This window comes from Nannospalax galili, unplaced genomic scaffold (genome assembly GCF_000622305.1).
Source record: "Nannospalax galili isolate Female #2095 unplaced genomic scaffold, S.galili_v1.0 scaffold368, whole genome shotgun sequence".
Classification (NCBI taxonomy): Eukaryota; Metazoa; Chordata; class Mammalia; order Rodentia; family Spalacidae; genus Nannospalax; species Nannospalax galili.
Window position 1 is genome coordinate 2,843,051 of NW_008359963.1, and position 20,536 is coordinate 2,863,586.

At 41.9% G+C, this 20,536-nt stretch overlaps 1 protein-coding gene across 5 annotated transcripts in view; it reads right to left on the minus strand.

Moving 5' to 3' along the window:
- The window catches only part of Mia3 (MIA SH3 domain ER export factor 3), a 44,525-nt gene that overhangs the window by 6,263 nt on the left and 17,726 nt on the right, over positions 1-20,536 (minus strand). For 3 of the 5 annotated variants that reach the window (XM_017795764.2, XM_008823753.3, XM_029559012.1), the window contains 15 exons: positions 19,383-19,526; positions 15,916-16,061; positions 9,972-10,103; positions 7,024-7,045; positions 6,271-6,359; positions 5,958-6,035; positions 5,339-5,449; positions 3,854-3,925; positions 3,593-3,697; positions 2,733-2,855; positions 2,532-2,637; positions 1,407-1,462; positions 1,227-1,317; positions 939-1,077; positions 65-166 (listed from right to left, as the gene is read on the minus strand). In XM_017795764.2, the coding sequence (XP_017651253.1) occupies positions 65-166; positions 939-1,077; positions 1,227-1,317; positions 1,407-1,462; positions 2,532-2,637; positions 2,733-2,855; positions 3,593-3,697; positions 3,854-3,925; positions 5,339-5,449; positions 5,958-6,035; positions 6,271-6,359; positions 7,024-7,045; positions 9,972-10,103; positions 15,916-16,061; positions 19,383-19,526 (1,516 nt within the window). Of the gene's footprint in view, positions 1-64; positions 167-938; positions 1,078-1,226; positions 1,318-1,406; positions 1,463-2,531; positions 2,638-2,732; positions 2,856-3,592; positions 3,698-3,853; positions 3,926-5,338; positions 5,450-5,957; positions 6,036-6,270; positions 6,360-7,023; positions 7,046-9,971; positions 10,104-10,950; positions 11,252-15,915; positions 16,062-19,382; positions 19,527-20,536 lie in introns of those variants that run through there. The other 2 variants (XM_017795765.2, XM_008823754.3) reach the window with 2 other exon arrangements.

Here is a 20,536-nt window from a genome sequence, read left to right on the forward strand (position 1 = left end):
AAAAAAAAAAAGAAAAAAGAAAGCAAAGCCTATGACCCCAACCCGCCACAGAACCTGCACTCACTTGTAGGTTTTCACTTCCTCTGCAGCCAAAACCACCTTTTCATCTGCAGCCGACAGCCGCTGCTCTCGGTCTTGCCGCTCATACTCTTCTTGACTCAGTTTCCTAAGATAAAGCCAGTCACCAAGTGAGCCATTTTACAGCAATGTGCTTTCTCCACTCAAATGTCACTTCCCATCTTTAAAATGCTGGCATAAGAAGTCACAGAAATTCAAACCTTTCCTTGCCATTTAGGAAGTTAAACTGACTTCTTGGTGAACCATTTGGATTTTCTAAGCTTTCCATAACTTCCTAAGCACTAGTAAATAAAACAAAAGGAAACAGCACTATGTGCCATTGTAAGTGTCCTGTGCTAATGGACACTCGCCTTCCTGTGGAAAAATTAATACCACTAAAGAAGGGAGACGTCTCTTATTTCTACCATGGAAAAGGTATTATCTATTTATGTTGTCATGGAAAAACTGTTGCACAAAAATCCAGGTATGGCAGTGTACTCCTATAACCCCAACACGGGGGAAGCAGAGGCAGGCAGATCCCTGAAGCTCACTGGTCAGCCAGCCTAGCTGACTTGATAGGCTTCAGGTCAGTAAAAGGTCTCCAAAAATAAGGGTCGAAAGTGATATAAGAAAGATCCAACTTAAGATGCACATATTTACACAGGCACCTGTATGCACACATGCACCTATCCACACTAACAGGTGTACACATACACATACCCACAAACACATGGGCATAAGAAAAAGCAAGTTATGGAAAACAAAACACAAAGAAACAAAGATCTAATTATAAATGGAAAAAAACACACTAAAAGACAGAAAACTTTCTGTATTAATCCCATTTAGTGATGACAGCATTGCTGGAGAGTGGAAAACCCTACTTTTGCAGAGCCATCTCCTTCTGCTGGTAGAGCTCATTGAGAATCTCCACTTTCTGCCTCAGTGTTCTGCACTCGTCTTCTAGCCCAGCCTTAGCGGTCTGCAGTGAGTCTCGGTCATCTTCTAGCTTTTTGATTTGGTCTGTAAGGGGCAGAACGGTTTTCTCTGCAGGTATGCACAGGCTTGAGAACTGGACAGGAGGGGGAGGACAGCGGCTGAGGACCAAGAGGGACAAAAGCAAGAACCCGCTTCATCTCCCAGGGTACAGTGATTTTGTCCCCAGAACCTACCTTCCAGGTTACATTTTGTGGACATCGAGGCTCTTAGCTTAAGTTGTAAAAGTTTTAGATCCTCTTCAACTACTGAGACTGCAGTTTGTGTCTAAAAATGACAGAAGAGAGAGGTCGTCTTCAAAGGGAGGCAAGGAAGGGTTCATGGGCACTGAGGGAGCTCTATGGGAAGGACTGTACCCGAGACACGTCCATCATCTGCTTAATTTGGCTTTTTATCTTCTCACTCCGCTCACCTACAAGAGAAAAGGCTTCAATTGCTTTTCTTCCCTTGCCTTTGAACTCTACGTTTTCTTGACTTCCCTGAACAATGGCCACATTCAAACATTATAAAAACAAAACAAAAGTAATTAACCAACAGAACTGATTAGACTGTTTGACTTAAAGACAACTGAAAATTTAGATTAAAAAGTTAATTCCAGTTGGTACAATAAAAATGTCATCTTTCAGTCAAGTGTGGTGGCGCACACCTTTAGTCCCATCACCCGAGAGGCAAAGGCAGGTGGATGTCTGAGTTCAAGGCCAGCCTGGTTTCCAAAGTGAGTTCCTGTATCAAAAACACTCAGTGTGTATACACACACACACACACACACACACACACACACACATATACGTATGTGCATTTTATATATATATATACACATGCACACATGTAAAATAAAAATGTCATCTTTGATAAAGACAGAATGCCTTCTCTCTCAAATCTTCATCTGAACAAATGTCAAGATTTTAAAGAGATCCAAATTTAAAGAAATTAATTCCTTTGTTCTCTTCTGAATTTGCTGCCAGGTGTTGTACCAACACTCATGGTTGGTGCAATTAATACTCAACTTGAGAAACAACATCTGGAGATAATGTCATCAGTAAACGTGCTGACCTCTAGCATCCTGCTACACCCCAGCTTCTTATCTCACAGCCTGTTCTGATGCTAACTACCTCAGCACTCAAGGCCAGAGCTATGGAGATGATGATTATTAAAACCAATTATCTCCAAAAAGAGGAGATACAAGTTTCTCCTGCTGTACTGTGTTCAATACTTGGAGGTCTGAGATGACCGAGGCTGTTGCAGTATATACAATTTACTCTGAAAGGGAAAGGGAAACACAGTCAGTGTTCCCTACCTGGCTACTGCTACATTACACCCAGTAACCCACCTTGGCCCAAATCTACAAGCCCAGTGATGTGAGCCCACAGCCCTAAAGCTTAACAAGAAACTCAGCCAACAGAAAAGTAGAATCAGTGTACTGAATCCAAGCCAAGAGGGCAAGCAAGAATAGCCTCCAACTGCCCTGAAACTGATCTTACCTCCCACTTCTCCATTGGCTAATTCATCTGACTGTCCTTTATTTTGATCCTCAGATTCAAGCTCACATTCTAACCGATTCAACTGTGTAATGCAATTAGTCAAGGCCTAGAAAAGAAAGAAGCAAAAGGGCATGAAGGCCTCTTCATTTTAAATCAGAGGAATTCGTGGGATTAATTATGTACGAGTGAGAATACACTTACATTAATATTGTCATCTTTGTGAGTAAGTGCCACTTCTAAGTCTTTCTGGGCCCTCTCAAATGACTTGATTTGTTCATTGAGCTCAGCATGAGATTTACTCCATTCTTCAATCTGCTGCTGCAACTGAAAAGACAAAGCATGAGTTCCTATGGCATAGGGGATTTTGTCCAAGGCTCAGACCATGTGAGATGGGGAGTAGGAAGCCAAGCTCTCCTTGGCCTGTCACTAGGAGCTAAAACCTCAGTTAAAGAAATGGGGTGGGTGGTCCCAGCCCTCAGAGCTATATTAAGAACATCTGTGTGCTCGAGGAGGTTGACCCCAATTACTTCATCTTCAGAAAATTACTGCAATTCACATTATTTACTTCCAAGCTCCTGGCCATACAACTTTCCCTTGATTGTAAAGAAAGGACTGCTTAAAGAAAGACTTATATAAAATAGTTCATTGTTTGGTCTAGAAAGCCAGACTACTGCTTTTTTGAGGCTACTCAAGTTAGTAACTGACCGGATAACTGGTGAAGAAGAGACCCTGACGGCCATGATGACCTGTACAGAAAACTCAGGACACATACATGCACTCAGCCTTGGAACATGACTGACACCTCGAGACCCAGCATGAACTGCCTTCCTTAAAAACACCTGAGAAAGCCGGGCATGGTGGTGCACGCCTTTAATCCCAGCACTAGGGAGGCAGAGGCAAGCGGATCTCTGTGAGTTTGAGGCCAGCCTGGTCTACATAGTTCTAGGACAGCTGGGGCTACAGGGAGACCCTGTCTCAAAAAGACAAAAAAAAAAACAAAAAACCACCTAAGAAAAGCTCACTGAGAGGAACTGCATCGCCCACAGAGGCGCTTGCTTTACCTGCTCCTTCTTCTTCTTGAGCCTAGTATTTTCTTCTTGAACCCGATGGCATTCAGACTTTACATTCTCCTCCCTGAGCTTGGCTTCATTAAGGGCAATCTGAACCTAATGCAAAACATTAATTCCAAAGGAAAAACTGTTAAATTTTCTCAACCAAATATATAGTTTTCACTTTTGCACATTTTAGCACACATCAAGTTTCTCTACAGCAGAACTAAGACAACAGTGTTAATATCATATAGGAAATGTGGGTAGTTTTACCTCTGAAAGTTCTGATGCATTCATTGAAATAACATCCTTTAACTTCTCTATAGATTGCTTGTTTTCCAGTATCTGACATCAAAAACAACACAGAGAGGCATTAGGTCTCAGCAGACTCACTAATTACACATGCTAAGCAAGAATCATTTTAAAACACAGCCCATACAGTTGTCTATACTTTACATAAAAGCAGAGGATTCAGCTTGGGCCTAAGGGAAAAATCAAGAACCTAAAATTGAAATCATAGGGCTGGAGAGCTGGATCAGCCATTAAGAGCACTGGCTACTCTTACAGAGGACCCAGGTTCAAATCCCAGCACCCACATGGTGGGTAATAACTGCAGTAACTCTAGTTCCAGGGGATCCGACGCCCTCTTCTGACCTCTACAGGCATTGCACAACATGGGTGCACTTAAATACATGCAGGCAATACACCCATACACATAAAAAATAAAAATAAATTTTTAAAAATTAAAAAAATGGAAATCATAACCCAAACTTTTTAGCTATGAGATACTGTAGTAGACAGCCACATAAAAAAGATGAAAGAAAATGTTAAACCTTTCAAGTAAGCCAATTCAAATGAATGTTTTTGGTTTTTGTTCCCCCTAGTGGTAGAGGAAAAACTTAAAAAAAAAATTTCTCCTTATCCAGCCAGGCCTGATGATGTAGGCCTATAATCCCAACTATTTTCGGAGGCTGAGGCAAAAGGATCATGAGTTCAAGGCCTGTGTTGGCTATACAGAGAGAGTTCAAGGCCAGCCTTGGCAACTTAGTGAGACTCTTCTATTTGAGGAGGGGCTACTGCTCCAAACACTTGCTTACCTTGTGTGAGGTCCTAAAAATCCCCAGTACAGGGAAAAGGATTTCTAAGGCCTAAATTGAAAATTTAGAGGAGCACAGACAAAATTCATATACATGAATTCCAAAAATTTATGAAAATACCACTCCTTAAGGAAGTGGAATACAACCCTTCCCTCTGTGGGCCACATATAATGACTTCCTTCCAAAGAATATGGTAAACAAAGAGTTGAAAAAGAAGACTTTTAACAGTAGAAAAATTTGGCAAGTACCACCTTAGCTAGGTGATAAGCTTAACAGGGGTGGGGTAAGGGCTGGGGGATATGATACATACACAGGAACTCTTTGCGACTTCTGTATAAAACTGAAATAAGTGTGTTGAAAAAAAATTTCTTTTAAATGACAAAATTAAGTACTGTTCAATTAGGCAATCATCTTTAGTTGTTCTACCTGTTTTGGGGGCAGAACCAAGCAATAGGAAAACTAGAACAAAAATACTGTTCCTATGCCCATAAGATTAACTTGTTGAATTAGAACTCAAAATTCCACAAGATGAACCCAAATAGGATCAACTTCACTGATTCCTATTCTTGCTTTAGTTAGTTAGCATCATGGGAAAAGCTCTACTTAACCTACAGACCAGTTCAAAAGCCCAGCTGCACTAACAGTCAGCAGCTAAACTTACCAAGTCCTGATTCTTGATATTCTGCTCTCTTTCAGAGTCTAACAGGAGGCGGAGACTTTTGGCTTTGTCACCCAGAATTTCATTAGTTTCTTCAAGTGTCTTGATTTTATCCTACAAAAATCACAACCAAACAAAAACCAACAAAATGAATATTAGGATTAGTAAGAATTACTTGTGACATTTACTTTTGCTTCTAGAATGCAATTCACCCCAAAGATATTTTTTTTTTTTTTTTGTTTTCTTGAGACAGGGTCTCCCTGTAGCTCCAGCTGTCCTAGAACTCGCTATGTAGACCAGGCTGGCCTCGAACTCAAAAAGATCCACCTCCCTCTGCCTCCCAAGTGCTGGGATTAAAGGCGTGCGCCACCACGCCTGGCTTTTTTAAATTTTTTATGTGTTTGAGTATTATGCCTGCATGTAAGTAAGTTGTAAGTAAGTGCACCCATGTCGTGCAATGCCACGGAGGACAGAAGAGGCTGTTGGAGCCCCTGGAACTGGAGTTACAGGCAGTTGTTAGCTGCCATGTGGGTGCTGGGATTCAAACCCGGGTCTTCTGTAAGAACAGTGTTCTTAACTGCTGAGCCATCTCTCCAGCACCCCCCACCAAAGATATTTTTACCTTGTATTTAATAGCTTCATCAGACAAAATCACATTTTGTTTCTTGGTTTCTTGAACATATTTCTTTGATTCCTTGATCTATATAAAAGAAAGTGTTTGGGATTAGTACCTACAAAATGGAATTAACTACAAATTATGTTACCAAAACTTATTGCCAAATGGGTAACCCTTTACAGAGAGCAGTACTTATAAATACAATGACTGCTTGTGATGAAATAAGAACATATGATTTTTAAAAAATCATAAACATAACTGTAAGGCAAATAGAAATATATTCAAACTGGAACTGGGGGGGTTAAAAGAATAATTATACCTTTTGTTCATAATTTGACAATTTTTGTGCAAGTTCTGCATTTTCTTTCTTGATATTCTCCAACTTTTCAGAAATTTGCTTCTCTGTGACTAAAAAGAGGGGAAACCTATAAGTTTATTACCCTACATGAACCGAATTCCAATGTATTAGCAACAAAGACAGGCTGTCTGGCACTGTGAGGGAAAAGAAATGCTTTGTGTAACTAGTATGCCCTTAAAGGCAGTCTGTAGTAATTATAGTAAGAATGTAGGAACTTTAAAATTCAAGAAAAATATATTAAGTTGTATTGCTGTAAGATTCCAATTTAAATTCATTTTAGAGGTTCAGAATTTAAGGAAGCTCGATACTGTTCCTTCTGAGAAAACAGGGTCACATCAGACGTCAGTCACAAAGAGGGGAGAAATGCAAGCACACTCATGTATTCCACCATTCTTCACATAAAGATTTAATGTACTGGCACAAGATCATTGTTCATATGTGATAAATCTGCATCATATCTGCATTCAAAGTGCATCTGTCTCAAATTAAACTAGTCATGCTCTCCCTACTCAGTTTGTTCCTCTTCATTTCCCTTCTCAATTGTATCATCATCTATTCTGTCATCTAAGTCAGAGACCTAAAATACTAAACTTTTCCAGAGTTAATAAATCAGACATCAGAAGTCGCTGTATCTACTTCTAGCTCACGTAAAACTCACATCAAACACCGATAAGGAGGGTTAGTACAAGTAACAAAAGAAGTCTAAAGATTTACCTTGATATACTCTACTCTTTACCTAGAAGAAAAGAAATAAAATTAAGTTTGTTGTCAAATACTTTGATTAATAGAAGCATATTGGAGTCAGAATCAAATGAAAATTTAGTAACAACTGAGTTCAGGATAATAACTATAGGTTTAAAAAAAAACAAAGTTTGTGCAGGAGAAATGGTCAACAGGTAAAGGTGCTTGCCACCAAGCCTGATATTCTGAGTTCTATCTCCAGGACCCACAGGGTAGAAGGAGAAAATCCACAAGTTGCCCTATGATCGCCACAGGTGCACCATGGCACACATGCCCCACCCTCCAATATATAAATAAATAAAATTTTAAAATAAAAAAAAGACAAAGTTAAAAAGCATTCCAAATTTAATTGGTACTAACATACAAATAGCTTCAATGGATAAAGACACTAAAGTGTGTACCTTGTTTTGTGGCTAAAGATACGTTTATGTACCTAATAAAAGACACCAACCTTATGACATGAGCACTTATGTTTAATAACAGAAGTGGCTACTGTCTTAGTAATAAATACATCAATGCTTTATTTACTTAGTATCATCTGACAATTCCCAATAGACAGAGAAAGTCTAGAAGCAAATGTTCAAAAAGACTATTAGGAAACAAAAGTAAAGGATAATGTTTGAACTTAGATCTGTATCTTTTACTCCCCAAAAACCATCCTAGAAATCCTATTCAAAGTTGTCTACCAGCTGAATTTAGAAATAACCTAGTTGAGCTGAGGAAATGGCTCAGTGGTGGGTACAGAATTTGCCATGCAAGCATGAGGACCTGAGTATGAATCCTCAGAACCCACAAGCACAGTAGCATGTCTGGAATCTCAGAGCTCCTATGGTGAGATGGGAGGTGAAGACAAGAATCCCCAGCAGCTCGAAGGCCAACAATCCACACCAATACAGCTGAAGCAGTAGCTAATTTAGAAAAAACATACTAAGTATTTTTTAAATGTTTTACACTTATTAGCTGGATGTGGTGGCACACGCCTTTAGTCCCAGCACTCTGGAGGTGGAAGCGGGTGGATCTCTGTGAGTTCAAGGCCATCCTGGTCTACATAGCGAGTTCTAGGCCAGCTGGGGCTACAGGGAGAACCTGTCTCAAAAAGACCACCCCCCCAAAACCCAAAACAAAATAAAAACAAAAATTTACAATTATTTGTGTTTCTGTGTGTATGTTCATGTGTATGGGTGCACATGTGCCATGGCACAAATGTTGAGGTCTGAGGACAAACTATAGGAATTGGTTCTTTCCTTCCACCATGTGGGTCCTAGGGATTGAACCAAGACTGTCAGGCTTGGCTGCAGACGCTTTTACCCACTGAGCTATCTCACCAGCCCAGCGAGTTTGTGACTCCTTTCAAATGCTACTTTTTAAAAAAGTGGTGATGAGATACACCTACCCATAAATTATCCATGGGATTTCAGTATTTTCTATCTAAAACACCATTTATAATAATCATGTTATAGGAAAATGCATTGAGAAAACTTCAACATGGGGAAAACAGTAACTGTTTCTCTGATGTGACAGCCCTGCCAATAAGAACAAGCATCACTTGTCCCCTTTCACCCAAACTATGTAGCAGAGATAAATAGGAGGAAATATCTTAGGGAAAGGACCAAGGTTTCAATGATGAATGCATGTTTAAAACACAAATTCCCCTTGGGGAATAAAAAGGAATGCAAATTTAATAATGTGTCTTTGGCTAGCATACAATATGTAACTCCAAACAAGAAGGATATTTCTGAACACAACAGCTTATGATCAAATCAGAAAATCTGGGAAACGCATATGAAGAAAAAGACCGGGGCTAGAGAGATGGCTCAACAGTCAAGAGCTCTTGCAGCTCCTGGAGGCGGGACATTGGTTCCCAGCACCCGCATTGGGTGGCTCACAACCACCTGTAACTCCAGCCCCAGAGAATCTGGTACTCTTCTGGACTCTGAAGGCACTTGTGTGTGTGTGTGTGTGTGTGTGTGTGCGCGCACACACACAGAGACATACACAGAGACCCATAAATTTTAAAAAAAGGCTGAAAAAATTATCTCGTCTGCTTGCCATTTCTATCACTTTGCTGTACTAATTTTTTTTCTACCAACACAGGCTTCATCATTAGCATTTTGCTGTACTACTTTGCAGTGTGTATGCATGTTTGTGTAACACGCAGTTTAGCATCACTTGATGTCACAGTTTTGCTTCATTCCACAACACATTAAACCATGAGCATTTCCTGTCTCAATGTCTCTGAATTGTCTAAAATCCCATTATATGGATATATATTAGGTTGTTGAAAGTTTTCACTCTAATAAATACTGCTCCAGGGCTGGCAAGAGAGCTCAGCTGGCAAAGGCCCTTGGCACCTGATGAAGCAAGTCTGGCAGCTGTTCAATCCCTAGAACTCAAGTAAAAATAGAAGAAATCCAGTTTCACAAAGTTATCCTCTGACCTCCACACACCCTCTGTGGCACACCCACACATCATACAAACACAATAATGAATAGTTAAAAATAAAGACTGACCCATTGAACCCTCTTGTGTAAGATCTTTAATGTATAATTTGTTTTTTTGTAAAGGACATTACTAAACAATATTTAAGAACATATTTGTATGTCTCACTCCATAAGACTTCAAGGCTTCTGATACATATTATTAAACTACTTTTTAGGATAGCTTTAACAATTCCCAATTCTACCAAGAGGGTACATATTTACTTACCTAATGGTATAAGGGGTCTTCAAATCAAAGTTTTCCCATTGAGATTATAAACATTACCTTGGTCTCTTAAGTCTTTATCAACAAACACAAAGATTACATTATTTTATAAGGTTAGCTAGAATTATAACATTAATTTCTGTTCAAGTCACTTAAAGAGGCAAGTGATTACAAAATACTCCGTATGAGTCAGTGATAAGATAATTTAGATTACTCACAACAAGAATAGTTCTCCAGGAGAAAACTGCAAACGAAACAGCTCCCAAGACTGCAGTGATGACCACAGGCTGCCACGGTAATCCATAGAAATCAGGGCCAGGCTGAACGCCATCAGGCAACGTAGCAATGAGCTGAAACAGACATTAGAAATGATGGGAAACCTGAGAGAAATTTACAATAAAGTAGTCATAAAGACTCATCATGGGAATTCCAAACCAAACCCCATCAGCTATACTCCTGCAACCTTCTTCAAGAAATACAGTCTTGTATCTGTTTGTAGTGTTTTTAAGTATCGTATAAATACCTGTAAACTGGGTGTATGCATATCGTGTTGTCTAATATACAGCTAGAATTCCCGTGGATCATACTTTTAGGTAAGTTGGGTAGATCTCTGTGAATTCAAGGCCAGCCTGGTCTCCATAGTGAATCCAGGCCAGCTGTGACTACAGGGAGACCGAATCTCAAAAAGACCAAAAAACAAACAAACAAAAAAAAACCAAAAAAAAACAAACCACCTAACACGGAAACGTTAAATATATCAAGTAACCAACTTTTGTGGGCGCAAATGAAACCAGTTCGAGTATAACGGCGAAGACAATGTATTATTCCTCTAAGGGTTTAAATATTAGCTCTATCTTACATAAGTCAAGTGCTAAGTTCAGACAGCTCCTGGTGGTTTAGAGGTCGTGCTCTAAACGTCTTCTATCCGACTTAAAGTTTCCTCCAAGGCAGTGCAAACACCTGCCCTTTGCGCACTTGCCCCGCCCCCGCAGGGAATTGTGTTTTGTGGCTGCTGTAGACCAAGCATCGTGCCGGTTACTGCCGAGGCCTGGGCCAGAGACGTCGGAGTGGCCTACGCCGCAGGGCGCGACCTCCCTGGGCAGCCCGGCTTGCTCCCGGGCCCCGTCGGCCCGAGCAGCTCTCGGCTCAGCACCCGTCCGCAGCCACCGCGGGTCCCCCCGGGACTGGGGCTGTCACCTCCAGCAGCCTGGCTAGCAGAGCGGCGTAGAGCACGGACAGCGATCCCAGCAGCTCGGGGTCCCCCGGGGAGGTGACGGCAGGCACAGTGGCAGGCACTGAGTCCATCGTGGGCGGCTGAGGGCGGCGGCCCTCGGCCCGCTCTCCCCGACTTCCTCCTCCGGGAGAGCCCGCTCGGGCGGCCGTTCGGAACGAACTTCGCCTTCGCCTGCCGCGGCAGCTTCCGCCCTAGGCCGCTAGTGAAACACGTCATCAGACACTGCCGGGCGAGGACCTCAAAGCGCCTACGGAAACTGCGCGGGGTCGACGACGAAGGCGATGTGTATGTGGCCGAGGGCAGGGCCAGTGTAGAATAGTCCAAGTGAGGGAAGCAGGGGGAGAGTACAGGGAGGAAGAGTCCAAGTGAGAGGCGGGGGGGAGAGGACGAATCCAAGTTGGATGGTGGAGAGCGGAGTACAGAGCAGAGCGGAAGAGTCCAAGTGAGGGAGACGGGGGTAGAGCGCAGAGAAGGAGCAGAGAGGAAGAGTCCAAGTGAGAGGGGTGCTTGCAGAGCGAAGCGGAAGATTCCAAATGAGGGAGCGAAGGGGTCGCAGAGCTGTGTGGATAGTTTGAGTGAAACTGGGAAGGGATGGAGGCTCACCTGCTGTAGGGACTAGGGACAACCGCCCTATCTAGAGGGGGATTATGAGTGGGACCAAGAAAAGGACAAAGCCAGGTCTCTAAGGCCCTCCCAGAATGGGTCATTTAGGTCACAATATGCTGAGACACCAGTGTCCCCATTTCTGGGTCTCACCTTTTAAGGTTAGGTGATTTATGGAAATGGACAAGGGTAACAGAACACAATGGGGGCATTTAATCTTGGGGTGTACATGTAGATCACTAAATGTGAGCTCCTGAGTTGCAAAAGGAGAACCAAAAAGAAAAATCTTTGAAAAAGAAGAGCAATGAAAGGACACCATGACTGGGCAAGGGCAGGCTCAATTCTAGCCCAGGAATATAGCTGTACGACAGAAAAGAAAACCCTGAAGCGTCGCATCACTGAAAGAGGACGTAGAGGGTTGAGGCAGGCAGGAAAATGGCTTTGGGGTTTGACAGAAAACCAACAAAAGAAATAATTCTGAACCAGGCAGGGTGGCGCACTCACACCTTTAATCCCAGCACTTGGGAAACAAAGGCAGGCGGATCTTTGTGAGACCAAGACCAACCTGATCTACAAAGCAAGTTCCAGGCCAACTGGGGGGCTACAGGGAAACCCTGTCTCAAAAAGACAAAAAAAAAAAAAAAAAAAAAAAAAAAAAAGCAATAATTCTGAAATTTAAAGTCCTTTATAAATAGAGCCAACCCATCTACCAAAAAAATAGGCTGAAGAAATAGTTCTTAGGAAGAGAAATGCAGAAAGTTCATAATGAAAGAAATATACATGAAACCTACAACAAGATACCATTTCTGACTTATTTATACTGGCAGATCCAAACAATGACAGCATCCCTAGTTGGTGAAAAAATGTAGGGGAAAGGTCCTGTCCTCATTCCTGATAGAAAATGATATAGCCCCTATGTTACTTAGTAACACCTCTCAAACTGCTCATATATATAACTACTGACTCAGCAATCCCACTTCTAAAGATCTAAAAGACTCAGAATACAACACATACTGACAAGCTATGTCTACAAAATTATGTTACTCCACCATTATTTATAACAAAAATGTCTATTAATAAGAAACCTGTTGAACAAAAAAAATATGAAGGAAATTTTAGAAAATAAGGGGCTTGAGAGACGGCTCAGTGGTTAACAGCACTTGCTATTCCTGACAGACAGTTCAGTTCCCTGCAGCCATGTTGGTAGTTCACAACCACCTATAATTCTAGCTCCATGGGATCTGATGCCTTCCTCTAGTCTCTGAAGGCAACTGCACTCACATGCACATACTCCAACACAGACACGCCATCTTTAGAGGGTAGACTGAGCTACAAAGTTCTGAGTGACCTTGGGCTACAGAGTAAGACCCTGTCTCAAAACACCACCAGCAAGAATACTAATTGTATACAGTAGGATAATAGTAATTGTATATAGCTAGGATATTAAACAAGATGGGAAAAATGAGCATCTATAAAAATAATTACTATATTGATTGGATTAAAAACTAAATAGATTTAGTTATCTAACATAATAACTCCTAGATAAAAGAAATCTGGTAACTGGTATGAAACTTGTATTTCCACTGAAAGAAACTAGACCAAAAATATTAAAAATCTGAAAAAAATTTTCAGAGATGCAAACAGGTGAGCATCCTACCTGGAGGGGCTTTCTTGACCTCAGTGCAAGGAGGGGGACCTATCTTAGGACACCCCATGTCACTGAGATGGCAGAGATCAGAGTTCCAGGAGACTGAGCTTCCTAAAATAAGTATGGGGAAAGTACCAGAAAAATGGGTTCTGCAAAGAAAAAGCTCTAGAAATCTACAAAATCTTCTACATTCTAGGCAGTATCTGTGCAGTGTGAGAGTCCTGAAGGATTCTTTAAGAACAGCTAAAGGAGAAAAGATTGACTTCAGTATGAGCAATTTCCAGAGCGACACTGTTGGGAGACAATTTTACCTTATGTAGCCAGAGGAAATGACATGCAAAAAAAGCATGGTCAATCAGCACATGAAAGAAAATGTTCATATAATTATTCATCAGGACAGAATTCAAGACATACCCATCAGGATGCCAAAATTTCAGGCTAACAACACTGAGTGTTAAGAGAAATCTTGACAGGGCTGGAGAGAAGGTTCAGCGGGTAAGAGTACTGGCTGTTCTTGCAGAGGACCCAGGTTTGATTCCCAGCACCCATGTGGCAGCTAACAACCATCTGTAGCTCCACTTCCAGGAGATCAGACACCCTCTTCTGTCCTCTATGGGTATTACATGACACAGGTACACTGACATACATGCAGACATAACACTCGTACACATAAAATAAAAATAAATCAAAAAATTCAAACAACAACAAGAAAAGAATTGCTGGTACACAGGCCTCATAATGGCTTGTCAGGAAATCACTGAAATTAGTGATACACCAGGACAGTCGTCTTCCAGGGTGTCTTCTAATTGGAAGATTCTAAGCATCAGTCAGCAGTTGCTTCATGAAGCTGACCTCTGGTGCAGTCCCCAGTCAAGGCAGTACCCACTTCCCCAGCTAACTGTGGAATTTGGTGTGGACTAGTTCAGATGGTCTCTATTTCCTCTGTTTTCACATAGAAACCCAATTCATAAGTGTTTCAAAAATCAAAATTATGTTTGACCCATCTTAGAATCTTTCTTAATTACATTTTTATTTGTGTGTGTATATGGCACATGGCCATGCGATGGCACACATGTGGAGGTCAGAGGACAACTTGCAGGCATCAATTTTCTCCTTTCACAATGTGGAACCTGGGAATTGAACTCAGGTAGTCTGATTTGGTGGCCAAATGCCTTTACCCCCTACTCCCCTCCACTGGCCACCACCTTGGACTCTTTGATTCCTAGCAGGATGCCCTGTGTATAATTAGCCATTAAAAATGCTTTTTGGAGCATGTGCTTTGAGTCAGCATCTTGAAACACTGTGTGGTCCTCTGGCTTATGCACACACAAATAAATAATAGATAAATTTTATATGATTAGAAGAATACACAATTTCTGACATAAATATGATCAGCATTTGAAGGGATGGAAATGCTTATTATCTTGATTTAGTTATTATATAATGTTCACGTTTCAAATTACCGTAATATACACCATAAAGATGTACAAATGTGTTTCAATGAATAAGTTTAGCAATTTTCACAAACTTTTAAATAACATTAGGATTTGAAAATATATATAAATCACCCTGACTCAAAATGTGTTTACAAAAGACACCAATAACAATTCCTTTTTTCCTACATAAGCTTTCAAATAACAGAACCTACAGGAGCCTGCTTTGATGAGGACCACACCTCTGCAGTCCAGGCATCTCCCTGGTTGCCAGCCTTGTTCCTACAAGTCACCCAGAAAAAAATCCAATATCAACACACACCAAAAGGCGGGGCTAGGTCCTAAAAAGCCAAAGATAGGCTTCTGGAGGCCAGTTAAACATCTCACTTGACTCTTCAGAGAGTTTGGCCTGAATAAATATTTTGACACCGGGGCTCTTTCTAAGAAATAGATCTGACCACTCGCTTTCCTGTTTCAAACATCACAGGATCCCCAACACTGACACCTCATAGCACATGCTTCCTTCACAGTTTACCCCACACACCATCCATTGCCCTCTAATTCCATACGTCACCCAGCTACTCAGTTTCTGTGGTCTGCTCACATCACCTTCTCTTCATGCCTCCCTTTCTCTGAATGTGCTATCTTTTCTGTCCCTGTTATCCCCATTACATTCCCCAATCCCTTCTATTCAACAACAAACTGTACTTGAGAGTCCCATGATTCTGCTTAAAACAGTTAATGGAATACACCACCCTACTATCAAATAAATCCTGATCTTTCTGCACAAATCTTACTATGTTTCAAGTGAACTTCAGCTCCCAGGGGGACTGAAAGGTCCTGAGGGAAAAACCATACTTTAGCCATGTGCACGTGTCCAGCCAGCAAACCCTCAAGTACTAAACGAAGAATGCCTAATTAAAACCATCCCTGTGGCTCGTTTCAGGAGTCACCTTCAGAGTTTCAGAAGTTGTGCTGATAAAGTCATTTTAAATCCTTTACTCTGATTCCACTTAACAACTTAGGAAATCAAGCCAGATATGGTGGTACATGTCTATATTCCCAGCACTACAGAGGTGGAGGCAGGATGTTCAGGCATTCAAAGCCAGCCTTGGCTACATAGTGAGTTTGAGGCCTGCCTGGGCTATGTAAGACCCTGTTCTTAATCTTCCCTCACACTGGCTTACCCCCAAACATGCCTGTAGTAATCAACATTCTAGCTCAAGAAACTCTATCAGACTTACCATCTTACTTAAATAAAGAGTGAATGAATGCAGCAAACCCATTGCATCTTTCACTGGTGGGGCATTTGCTGGCTCCTCTCCACGCATCTCTTGCTGCTTTTGGTCATCGGCAGCACCAACAGGAGAACTTTCAGTTACAAGCAGACCTTAGAGAAAGGAGGGAAATGGGTATCAGTTTATGTTATGCTTTAGAATAAGAATTGTGTTTTTTCTATTTAAATGTTCATCGAGTGTACTCTATTAGTTAATGGGCCTAAAGTATGAGATTTCCCCTAAAGAAAATTACACAGCCAGGCATGGTGGTGCATGCCTTTAATCCCAGCTCTCAGGAGGCAGAGGCAGGTGGATCTCTGTGAATTCAAGACCAGCCTGGTCTACATAGCAAGTTCCAGGCTAGCTGGGGCTACAGGGAGACCCTGTCTCAGTAAGACAGAGGAAAAAGAAAAGAAAATTACACAGAGAAAAGAAAAACCCCTCCAGGATTTTAATCAGAACCGTCAGACCCTTGGATTATAAAATTAACACACCTCGATTCCATCACATTTCTGCCCATCCAAGTGCTTTGAGAGTAAGATTTACTCAAGGGAATTGGAAAGAAACAAAACCCAGAATTTTATGCTTTCACCATATAGACACAGTTTCTGGGCATGGTGACAAACACCTTTAATCCCAGCAATCGGGAGGCAGAGGCAGGCAGATCTCTGTGAGTTTGAGGTCCGTACATAACAAATCCCAGGCCAGTCTGGTCTTCATAGTGAGTTCCAGGCCAACGAAGAGTACATAGTGAGATCCTGTCTCAAAGAACATATAAACAAAACAAAAACCATATAAACACTGTCATATTCAGCAAGCTAATTTGGTGCTGGCAAATCAGTGGATTAGAAACTTCAGGAAAGTTGAAAAAGAACGAGTCTCAGGGGCCAGCAAGATAGCTCAGTGAGTAAGGGCTCTTGCCACCAAGCCTGATGACCTGAGTCTGATCCCTGGAAGCTATATGGTAGAAGGAGAGAACTGACTCCCCCAAGTTGGTCTCTGACCTTCACATTGTACCATGGCACATAAGCTTGTGCACACACAGTAAATACAAATGTAAAAAAAAAGTCTCACAGATAGAATACACTGTGGGTTTGCATGTGGCACATGGTAGGCACTTACTAATTATTTTACTGAATGGGCAGGTGACAGCTACATAAAATATGGTAAATGCCAATAAAGATGAAAAAGAATTGCTTGCAGAGCAGGAAACTCCCATGGAAGCTCTGTGAAAGAGAGAGTTCCATTTCTACCTGAGTTTCCATACAAGGAGGTGGGGTGGGATTTCAGCCCGAGTTACGTGAGCCTGGGCATGTTCTGTCCAACATTCAATTAGTGAGAGGCCGGACTAGCTGCCCTCCCAACTCCATTCACTACTGATCTGTGACTCTGATGACTGGTAAGGTTTTCCCAGTCAGGTCAGCATCCCAGCACCTGAGATGCCAGCTGCGACATTCGGAAAGACTTGCCTCTAAAAGTAAGCAGGTTTCATTTCATGGTAGACCCTAAAAGCCAAGGGTTTGTTTGGAATTCTGTAAACAAACAAAGTGTTCCCCATCCTGAAAGTTTTTGAGCAAAAAGTAAGGAATCTTAATGGTACATGGCTTAGCTTTAGTGAACATGACCTTTCTGAAGTAAACAGAATTCAGAAGGTATCATAAGTGAATACAATATTCTCTGGAACATGGGAGAACCCATGGTATATCTACTGTTCCTCTCAACTTAGCATAACTTCTCTATGCTGTGACTTTTCCTACATCTTGTGTGTTGGCATCTGGGGACCAGGGGAAATGTTAATGAAGTGACACCAAGTCTTTCAGTGTTACACCAATGCTATAGTGCACACACACGCGTGTGCACACACACGCACACCCCATACACAACAGGATTGGGAGTGGAATCCAGTGGGAGTGTGCTAGTGTAGTGTGCAGGAGGCCCTGCCTGGGTTCGATCCCCAGCACTGTGAAAAAACCCAAATCCCCAAAACAGTAATGGCCACCATACTGGATGGGTAAAGTAATGCTGTTAAAGTTTTTTCTAATGTACCAGTGAAACGAATGAGCTACATAACAATTAGAAAATTGTTGGTGGGCTATGGTGTTGCACACCTTTATTATAGTCGTGGGGGGCAGAGGCAAGGGGATCTCCTTGAGCCAGGGCTACCTATATTATTGGAGATTAGGGTTTGTTTAACTTTTCATCTCTTACCGATGTTTTCTGTGTGGTGTGATCAAATATTATCCACAAATATCAGTGTGGTATGGACTGCCATTTCTGTATCATTTCGAAAAAGCATGTCATAGAAAACTACTTGGACCCCTTCAATGCATCTTACGTTTTATTTGCCATGTGGTGGCAGCAAATCAAAAAAGCAATTGAGTTGGAGAAATGGTAGTTAAGAGCAGCCTTGCACAGGACCCAGGGCTCAATTCCCACATGACAGCTAGGAACCATTTGTAACTCCAGTTCCAGGGGATTTGACGCCCTCTTCTGACCTCCGAGGGCACTGCAAGACACAGGTGCACTTTCACACATGCAGGCAATACTCTCATACACATAAAAATGATAACAAAAAAAAAGCAATTGAGAGTTGGGCATGGTCATGCACCCCTTTAATCCCAGCACTCAGAAGGCAGAGGCAGGGGGATCTCTGCGAGATTGAGGCCAGCCTGGCCTCCATAGTGAGTTCCAGGCCAGCTGGGGCTACATGGAGACTCTGTCTCAAAAAAAACCAAAACAAACCAATCGAACTCCACTGTAGTCATTCAGGGGACAACAGCACAATCTGTGAGCTCTGAAGCACAGCTCTGAAGCTCTACCTGGTGCCCAGCAGCTTTTCCTCAGGGTTTATTTAATAAGAGTGCTGTCTCAGCCCAGCATTTCATATGCTGTTGGTTGAGCTGAAAGCTCTGCTTTAGAGGATATGGCCTTTGAAGGACAATATTTCAGTTAATTGAAATGATTTATACCAGCTAGTCCCAGTCAAACTATGGTCTGTAGGTTAGTGACAATCCCTGGCCTCTTTCCTATTTTTTATCTCTAGGCATCTTTTTCTTTAATGTGTCTGAGTATTTGTCTACATGTATATATGTGCACCATGTGTGCTTGGTACTCACAGAAGTCAGAAGAGGGTGTCAAGACCCCATGAAAATGGCAGTAAAGATGGTTGTGAGCTACCATGTGTGGGTACTGGGGACCAAACCTGGGTCCTCTGAAGGAGTAGCTAGTGCCCTTGAACTGCTGAGCTATTTCTTGAGTCCCCACATCTTAGCATCTTAACCCTTTCTTTTCTCTGTTGCTTGTAGGATTTTTTTTTTAAATTTGTATCTGGTTGTTCTCACCTCTCCATCCTACCTTTCTTTGAAAATGAATGTCCCAGCAGGCCTTCTTTATATCATGTCTCTGTTTTGTAGAGAACAATTATCAGTCTTTACCTGGGTCTATGTCATTGTCAGTATTTGGCTTCTGTGACACCTCTGAGGCAGCCATGTCCCTTGTCACAGGCTCTTCAGGAAGTGGCATGGTAAGATCTCCTGTATTTTCTTGTGGGAACTTGTCTTCCTGGGGTGGCCTCACCTCTGAAGGAGAGAAGAACACACTGAGCTCATTTAGCTCATCCCACTGACCAGGATTCCCTCATCACACAGCCCCAAGTTTGGGATCCCATGAGCACAAGTGGGATGGGAAACAGGAGTTCCGATGTCTTTTGTTCCAGCTTAACAAGGACTGAAGTACATTATCAGACTTACAAAGAAGCCTTCATTCCCAAGCATTTCATAAATGCATTCATGGAAAGGACTTCAATAACTTAACTCCCCTTTGCAAGCCCATTTATGCCCACACAAATGTGCAGAAGAGAATTCCAGTCAAGAGCAGAACTGTAAAACATCTACTTTATCCAGGAACAACATAAACTCTTTCATCCACAGGCAGCTGGTCTCATAGTCTGTATAGCCTGTATTCCACACAAGAGCAGCTTGCTGATATGCCTTTCAAATATTCTCAAAGTTCCTTTAAAAGCCAAGGAATAGCCCAGCTCCTTCTCCATGAGGCTGAGCACATAGCCCACTGTGATCCATGGCAAACAGTATTTCTTTGCAGCCTAATACTATGCCCTGAAAAGTAACTTGAATTTTGTACTCTTATACAAATCTTTGGAAACAGAGGCTTTCAGTCCTCTGGGAGCTTGCTCATATGAACTTGCAACAACGGTGACAGCATACACAAGACCCATACTGACTCAATCAGACAAAAACCCAGCATAGAAGGAGGGAAATGGGCAGTAGGCACCAACCCTAGCCCAGGAACTATTAGCAAATGATTACTGCTGGGTGAGGGAGAGTAGATATTCTTTAAGGGAAAGACTCTAGATAGGCTGACTAGACTCCAGTGGATGAACTTGAAGGACATCCGGTACAAATGCTTGACCGAAAAGGACTTAATATATATGACAGAATGCATGAAATCCAGTGGGGGGGGGGTACAGAGGATGGGTGGGGAAGGGATATAAATTTGAGTAAGATCTATTACATGAAATACACAAAACCTCAATAGAAACATAATTTTTTAAATTGAAACTAATGAGGAG